The 9,382-nt window shown below is 24.8% G+C and overlaps 1 protein-coding gene across 1 annotated transcript in view; it reads right to left on the minus strand.

Moving 5' to 3' along the window:
- LOC129607500 (protein Shroom-like) overlaps positions 1-4,614 on the minus strand; it is a 35,262-nt gene extending 30,648 nt beyond the window's left edge. Inside the window, exons 1-2 of the mRNA XM_055518529.1 lie at positions 4,432-4,614; positions 824-1,095 (exon numbers count right to left, since the gene is read on the minus strand). Of these exons, the coding sequence (XP_055374504.1) occupies positions 824-1,095; positions 4,432-4,604 (445 nt within the window). The 5' untranslated portion in view covers positions 4,605-4,614. The remainder of the gene's footprint in view (positions 1-823; positions 1,096-4,431) is intronic.
- Positions 4,615-9,382: the final 4,768 nt, after the last annotated feature.

Consider the following 9,382-nt stretch of genomic DNA (forward strand, 5'->3'; position numbering starts at 1 on the left):
TTTAAAAGTCATACTAAAAAACGCCTTAGCATCACTCTACTCTACTTATAATGTAAAAGTGATTGTATTTGTGAGTATGCATGTGTGATACAAGTGAAAGAAAATACATATTCCTAATTGAAAATGAGACAAAAAAGTAGAAAAAAAATAATTAAATAAAGTGTAAGAACAAATAAATTGGTCACATTTTAAGCATGGGTGGAAAAATCAACTTTAGCGTATGATGACAGTTAGCCACAGCATTCCACTTTATTTCTTTTTCTTTTAGGTTAAACACTTTATGATATTCAACAATCAGAGACACCATGTGTTCCGGTTATGATGTTAAAAGGCAATGAAATAGTTTAGCATGCAGTACATTCGTGCATACATAAGTATGTGGCGTTTTTTTTTTGTGTAGATAGAACCTATGGAGGTATTGAGGTATTGAATGGATTGTCATCCTGTCTTTTGAAAATCACCAGGACTTACATTTGAAAACCGATATCAAATTGTCCAAATATATTAATTGAACCACAACGGGCATACTTGACACTATAACAGGTAATGATGTTCGTGTTATTCGTTACATAAGGAGCAAAATTTCATTTATTCATTAAAGAATGTAAAAGTTGAGAGTAATTTCCAAAATGAATGCTGATTTTTTCCTTTATATAGGCTTGTGTATTAAGTATGTATATATAAGTTTATCGGAACTCAAAGTAAAATCTAAAATTTTAAAAACAATATGGTTTGAAATGGTAAATAATATGTGAAATATTATTGGAACGCAATCACAACTACATTAATCATAATCATAATATGGAAAATTTAATAAACTTACCAGAACTAGATATTCCAGATGTACTTGTGGAATGGCTAACAACTGATACATCACTCATTGAACCTAACCATTTTAAGGTTTCTGTTGATGATGTACTCTCAGAACTATTATTCTCAATATTGCTGTTATTTATATTATTAATATTATTATGATTGTTATTATTATTGTTACCAATATTCAATGTTGATAATGCATTACTACTAGCTGATAAATCACTTTGTGACCAACGGTGTGATGATTGTCGTGATAATAAATCACTTTCTTGGCGCAATCTATACAATACAAAAAAAACAAAGAAAATAAAATATAAAATTAATTAATGAAATTTACATTAATTTTACAAAAAAATTAGACATGAAGTTAATTTCAAAGAAATATCGAATGCGAATGTGAAAACGAAATCCTCCATAATGTTTACTGGCACTGAAGCAAACTCCACCGGATAAGTAACAGAGAACTTTCTACCTTTAAAACCTGCGCTAAGTAGCAGAAATTGTTGGCCTATAATAAGAACAGGAACGCACAATCAAAATGTTATCAAAAATTTCCAGACAACAGACAAAACCCTCATGCATTTGAACAAGTCAATTTTGTTAGAATTTCAAAATTAAACTTTTTTAAATTTAATTAATTAAATTAGAACGGAATATCAAAAAATTTAAGAATTGCACTTTCATTGCCTTAATTTTCTTTTTGCAATTCAAACCCACCACCATTCAACAATAACATGAATGTAAGGCAGCCAGAATAAAACAAAACAAAAAACAAACCTCATCATCAACATTTCTTCACCCATGCAATAAATACATAAATAACAAAATTAAAAAAACCTGTTATAATTGACCATACAACAACAAAAAAAATAAACTCTTTCTCATTTTTTACAATGAGGCTATAATATTCTGCAATGGGTTTGCTATTAATTAAAAAAATAATAAAAATCAAAAAATAAAAAAATTTTTTAAAATAAAACAAAAGTGCATAAATGAGACGAAAATGAAAAGCAAAGAAAATATAGACGGAAAAAAAAAATTCTGATTTTAAATCGGAACAAGAAATTTTATTTTCAGAATATGAAAAGGCTGTGCTAACACAAATATTGTATGTACAATAGGAACAACACAATTTCAAACCAATAATATACAAAAAAAAAACACACACATCACAAACATTTTTATTCTTTGAATCTATTTAATCGTTTACTTGGTTATTGTATGCGCTTTAGTATACCTACATACTTGTGTTGCTGTCAACGTTACCGTGCAGATATAGGAGAATGTAACAACTTCTTTTTCTTATATTTCCTCTTTTTCTTTTTGTATCAATTGTACAACTTTTTAGTTGAGAAATTTTTTTGTTTTTTTTTTAATGTTGTTATTGACGTCGTTTGTTCCTATTATTATTAATGTTATTTACTTTGTATATTTTGTATGTATAGAAATGTCTGAAGCAGCTTGCTGTCATGAATTATTTCAAATATTTGTGGCATAAAAAGTCAATTTAATAAATTACAAATGGAATTTAGAATTTTGTTTTATTATTAAATATTTTATTTGATTTTCTTCTTTTTTGACTGCGTTTTTATGTTTTTTACATAATTATTTATTTTAACATTTTATTTTTTGTAAATCATACAGTATAGTATGGGGCTTTTCGTTTATTCAGTTCTAGAATAGTTCTACCTTGTAGTACTTTCGAAAATTCACGCTACATAACCTGAAAATATTGATCGTTCGAAAATTACTGGCTGCAATAAAGTGCGTTCGTAAATTCAGTCTGCAATAAAGAAATGTTAGAAATGTAGCGCAGACCTCTAGTATAAATTTTGTTCGCTGCTCATGGATTTTTTTTTTTTATTTAAAAATCAAAAAAAAATTTAAATTTCGAAATGGCAGATTCAGATATTGAAGGATTATTAAAGTAAGTTTTCTTTAAGTCTTGAAATCTTGTTAAAATTCCCTTTTTTTGCAATTGGAAGGCGAAAAGTGCTGAAAGTTTCGAACAATTAATTATTTAGAAGTTTCATACTGTTTAACGCTGCGATTTAGAAATTTTAGTTCTAATGTAGAACTTTCAGCGCAGTGTGCATAAACCAAAACCCCTATGTCAAAAGCAATGTTGTTAATATCAAAAACACACCATCATTGAGGCGAAATGTGAAAAGTAATTAAATTGTCATGTGTTTTTGACAACACATATTTCATTTTTTGTGAAATGCATATTACAGCTTATGTATATATGCGACAGTTTAGTTCTTTGTCTATAAACATCTAGACAGATGGACTATAAAATGAAATTTAGTTTATTCACATGCAAATCTATTAAAATATATTTTTGTAAAATTTATTTAATTTACTTTGCAATGAAAGCTCTTAAAGCACATGAATAAATTTTTATTTTTTAAAAATTTTAAATGGATTTTACTGTATTTTACAAAATTCATTCAATATAAAACTCACGCGATTATTACAAAAAGAAAACATCAAATAAAATGAAAACAATAAAATGAAAATTAAAAGAATTCACAACAAAATCAAAATTATAGAAAAAAGAGTGGTCCCAAACAGATAATATTTTTTTTTGTGTGTGTGCGTAATTTTTGCAATAGGAGATAAAACCGCCTAAGTCGACCTATATGGAGATTACAATATAAAAATGTTTGAACATTCCGTTCTAAAATCAGTAATGCAACAAAATTTTATTCAATTCGTGCAGTTTTTTAATCAAATAAATCAAATAAAAATTAACAAAATGCCGTCAGAAAATTCGAAAATCTAATTAAGCTTAAAAAAATGTTAAGCTAGTTGCAGATTTTCTAAATCAAGTAAAAAATTAAATTCTTAAATAAAAATACCAACCTAAAACCGATTTGAGTTTTTCAAATTTTTCGAAATCGTCAAATTTGATTTGCTCAAAATGATTAATTTCTAACTTAAGTAATTTTATTTATTACCATTGCAGACATGTAAACGCACTATCGTAGATAAAAGTCTGTAAGAAAATTTATAATTCTTAAAAATTATGTATTGTGGAACTGTTACTGTAAATGATCGAAATCGTAAAAAAAAATGAACTATTACAAATAATTGGAAAAGTTTTCCAAAACAAAATTGAAGATTATTAACCGTTCAAATTAATTTTAATTGCCAAATCATCTATTGTAATCTTTAGTAGACAAATAGTAGACCAACACACTCCCTGCAAAAAAAAAAAAATTAAAATACATTCAAAACGTAAGCTTTACAGCTTCAATGAAAGCAGTTAAACACTCTATGTACTTTGTTCAAAAACGTTTACTCTACGTAGTTTATACGTAAAGAATACGGTATTTTTGCTGTACTAAGAAAGTTTATAAAGCATTTCGGAAGAGACCCATTTAGGCATTTTTGTTATTACTATCTAAACTCTTTTAAACGACCACATAAAACAATTTTATGGAGAAAGAAGTGATATTGTTTTTTTTTACTTTAATTTCAGATTTACACGATAACGAAATTACGTTCTTTATGCGTAACATTATTTTATATTTTATATTAAAATGATTTTATAGTGTACATTTTATTCTTTATTATAATTATATGTATGTATGTATGTATGTTTATAGTTACCTGTCCAAGAATGGTGTTGCTGAACTTGAATCAGAACTGGAGACATAACTGTGATAACCTTCTGATTGCGCATACGATGATTGCTTTTGATGATGAAATACTGGCTGATCATAATAGGAACGACTGTTGTATTCTTCAAGACCGGCTTGAGTTAAACCACATTGATCACTCATATTGTCATCCTATATACACGCATATATAAAAGAGAATAAAAATGAGAAAAAGAAAATTAATTTAAAAGTTGAAATAGCTGTATGAAAAAAAAAAATTATTTAATTTTTAAATTGAAAGCTAAAATGAAAGATGAAAAAATAAAAAGAAAAAAAAATATTGGTTTTTGTTTTTTTTTTTCAACTTACGGGCTATAAAAATTATTTTTTTTGAAGAAAAGAATTTTAAATTTAAGAAAAACTGAAAAATGAGTTACAAAAAAACAATGAAACAAAGAGAAAAAATTATTCAAACGCACGCCAAGCATTTTACTTTTAGGCTAAACACTTTTTCATAGTAATAATTGAGTGCTTTTATAATTTTAGAATATCGAAATTAATGTTAACAATTGATGCCACCATTATGAGTTAGAGATGTAAACGCAATTAAATATACATATAAGTATGTATGTGTATAAATAATTTAATTCTTTAAATTTGTAGGTTATGATGACGGTAATTACTATATCAACAAAAATGAGCAGACATAAGATAAGATGAGTGCAGACACACGGTATGTACATATGTCATATTTTTAAAGAATAATATTGATGCAATTAAATTTTATTCGAATAAATCTGGAACGTAATTTATATTATTTATGTATGTATGTTATTGTCACGCTTTTAAATAGACAATTTAAAAATTAATTTATAAATCTGAAATTAATTTTTAATTAGGTTTTCATTTCATGTAGGTTTGTGTAACTCTATAAATTCTTGTAATTTTAAAATACTTTTTTAATCACTTGCGTAGTCGGAAGCGGGTAGTGGAAACTACGCAAGTAGAAGCGGGTATTTTTAAAAGAAAACATAAAATTGACAATAAGTTTTCAGTCAATTTTGTTGTGTCAATTCAGTTGTGTCAATTTTGTTATTTCTATTTTAATTTAGATGTCAATCGCAGGTTTTTTGGTTTATTTTATACGATACATTGTAAAATATTTGAATTTTCTTTTCCAACTTATTTGTATAAATTAGTTTTTGCTGTTTTTCAATTGACAATTTTTTATTAATGAAAACTTCTGTTATTTGGCTTTAAAATGACAGATGTTCGTATCAAATATGATGGTAGTTTGAAAATCCTTATTAGACAACATTTAGACTTATAGTAAGAGCAACATTCTGTTAAATTCTATGAATTCAATTCCTGCTTGTAGAATTTTTGATAATTCATGTCTAAAATTAAAAAGTTTTAAATTCTTATTAAAAGAATTATAATTTTATTTTTATTATACGTGTAAGTATTTTATTTTCACAATATTGTTAAAAAACTATAATTAAAATTTTTATCATTCACTAAATACACACACACATAAATTATAAAATAACTTTATTGTACATATTATGTGATTGTTTTGAAGAAAAAGAATGAGGGGAAAGCTTAATTGAAATACTGAGAACACAGTTCACTTGTATAAGCACAAAAATAAGCACCAAATAATTTATTCAAGAATTTTATGTACAAAACAGAACATCTCTAATGTTCTCTCGCATATTTGTTTGTTTTCCTTTTGTATTAGTTTGTATTAAACTAATCACTTATATAACTACAAAAATAATACATTTTGTAATTAATTATTAAAATTAAAACTACAATATATAAATTTATTCAAAAATAAATTGATTTATATAAAAACTCTAGCATCTCTAAATATATGAAAATTATAATATTTTCTTGTTAATTTTTCATAATTTTTCACTAGAATGCCATCTCGAACTATTGTTCGAGAAACTTTTCCAATTTATAATTCATGCTAATGGCAAAAAAAAGTAAACATTTCTTCTTTGCCATAATAAATTATCTTTCGTGATAACTGTTATACTTTGCTATTTAAAATATATAAGTGCATATTTTAGTGTCGTATTACATAAATTATGTCAGATATTTGAAAAAATTGCAGAAGAATATTATTATTGTATAACAATGACATGATAATCATGTATATTATTTTTTTTTTTTAAATTTAATTTATAAAATTTTAACAGCATTAAATTTGAGTAACATATAGCATTTTATTGCAGCCTCATTTTCATATATAAAATTTTCTCACATAACATGCAACCGACATACCGACACACATTATAATCTACTTATATTGTAATTTTCTTTTTTAATTGTATATGAACAGGAATTTTTCATACAATGTTCAACCTATTTTAAAATATCAAATTGATTTCTGATTAAGAAAAAGTTCCTCTCTATATTACATATGAAAAAAATAATTGTATAATGATGATTTAATAATTCTTTTCTTTATTTCAAATAATCTCACACTGTATACGTCATTATGCTGTCAATGAACATCAGATTTTTTAAAGATTTTCTATCTTTGAAGCAGTGATTCTCAAACTGGCGGGGGAAATATTATCTTCTCTGTAAAATACAATTGTGTTTTAAAACAGTTTTTATGTTCTATGATGATACAATCCGAACTTACTCCTTTGTGTCTCCTTTTCACAAAACACAAATTAAGAAAATTATTACAAGATTTACGCCGCACGAAGCACCTTGTATCTATTAAACGGGCATACATATCGGCGATAATAAATGGGTTGAGGATATCAGTTCTATAATAGAAGTCAAACACAGCATTGACTGATTAGTATTAAATGCATAAGAAGGATGGACAGCACCGCTAATGATCTCAGTTAATTTCTAAAATTTTTGTAAAATGCTGTTTTTAAATAATTATACTAGATGGCATGCGTTTTATTTTCAAACTTGTATATATTATTGTTATGTATGTAACATTTATGCAAAATAATAACGTATAAATACATAATTATATTTATACAAACTGACATATTCGTATATTTAAATATTACGTGCTAAAGCAAACGTTTATAATATGCACATAATTATTGTGTTGTGCTCGTATACATATTATAATAATTACAGGCGTAGTCAATCTTATGTTCATTCAATTTTTAAATTTTCAATATTACCATTGTGATTGACAGTGAAGGCTTATAATATTTTGATTTCAATTAGAAATTGATATTATTGAAAATAATTTTGCTACCCATTTCTACTTTTATAAACATTCATACATTTGTATGTTACATACTTATTTATTTATTTATTTGTATCGTATACGATAAAAGATGCAACAGGTTTCTGTTTTTTTTTTTTTTTTGCAATATTATTGAGATTATACACGTGCATATAAACAATAATTTTTATTGCATAATTTTAAATTTTAATGGATGATTGATAATCAAATTATTATTATTATTATTTTTATGGTATAAGAAGGATTGGAATTTTAATTTTTTTGTACTATGGTAGCTATATTAATACTCGTATATATTGTATTGGTAATAATCAAAGATGAAGAAGATAAATAATAAGTATATAATGATTAACTTTTTAATCTTATATTTATAAAATTATTTTAATGCAAGTATAATGGTACACTAGCGCATTTAATATAAGATAGAGGCCATAAAATATTGTAAATTCATGTATGAAATGCATGATTAAAAAATATATTGATTAAAGAAAAAATTTCAAGTTTAGCATTTATTCATTTGAGTGATTATGAAGAAATCTTTGAATTAAATACAAAAATTTAGTAACATGATTATAAAATTTTTTTAGATTTTATTTATTAAAATCAATGATTGCTCAAATTGTTAATGTATATATGAATGTATTTTTGCATTTTGATTGAAGTTTGATTGAATAATTGAATATTTGTGATAATAGCAATGATTATTATTATTAAAATAGAAAAAATGAAGCTTAAGCTCTTGTAATATTAAACGTTTTCCTCATTATTATAAGAAAATATTATTTTTATGCACCTTTACATTTAAGATTTTATTCTTTTCATTCTTTTAATAACATTTTTTTTATACAATAAAAATCTAGTTATAGCCTGATATTAAAATAAAATGCATAATAATTTAGTAATTTCATAAAAAAAATATAGAATATCAGGTTGCGCGCTTGAATAGTAACAATGTAATTATATTCTAAAATATTAGTAGACTAACATAGAGTTAGAGGGAAGAAAAACAAGAATTTACTGTTGGCGATGATTTGTTTATTTGGGACACAAATAAAATGTAATTCTGTATTTAATTTATGAGATTTGCCTTTAACACATACTTTAATTTATTTATTATAAAAATTTATGAAAAATTTTTAAAAACACAAAATTAGTAAAAATTATTTTCGTTACCGGGTTACATTAATAATATTTTATTCTGACATTAATTATTAATTATAATTTGTAATAATTAAGGAAAGAAAATCGAAAATATAAAAGATGTATAACAAATAAATGACATTTAGTAATCGTTTATACAAATAAGAAATACAGGTTCTCCTGAAAACGCAATTATAACTTAGTAGTATTAGATTGCAGAGTGCATGTTTAATAATCATTGCTTAAACAGTAAGGCAGAGCTTTTAAAAATGTCGAACTGCAATAGCTGCTTTTCTAAAACTGACACCAATTTTGATTTGGAAATGCATGCGCATGCTGCGTTTTCAAAAAAAAAAAAACCTTAAATGAAAATTTTAAAGTTGTCTTAATTAAAATTATTCATAATAATTTATTTATAAATACACACTAACAAAATTTGTTATATAAATGTATAACAGTCGGTTACTTTGCAAAGAATAAATTTAGAGAAATATCAAAATTGTTTGCATTTTGATCTTACATGACTCATTTAGGAGCATTCATTAAACGAAGGATTCGGTAAAATTTTGTTTTTAAATGTTACAAT

The sequence above is a fragment of the Condylostylus longicornis genome, unplaced genomic scaffold (genome assembly GCF_029603195.1).
Source record: "Condylostylus longicornis isolate FDR11 unplaced genomic scaffold, ASM2960319v2 ptg000027l, whole genome shotgun sequence".
Lineage (NCBI taxonomy): Eukaryota > Metazoa > Arthropoda > Insecta > Diptera > Dolichopodidae > Condylostylus > Condylostylus longicornis.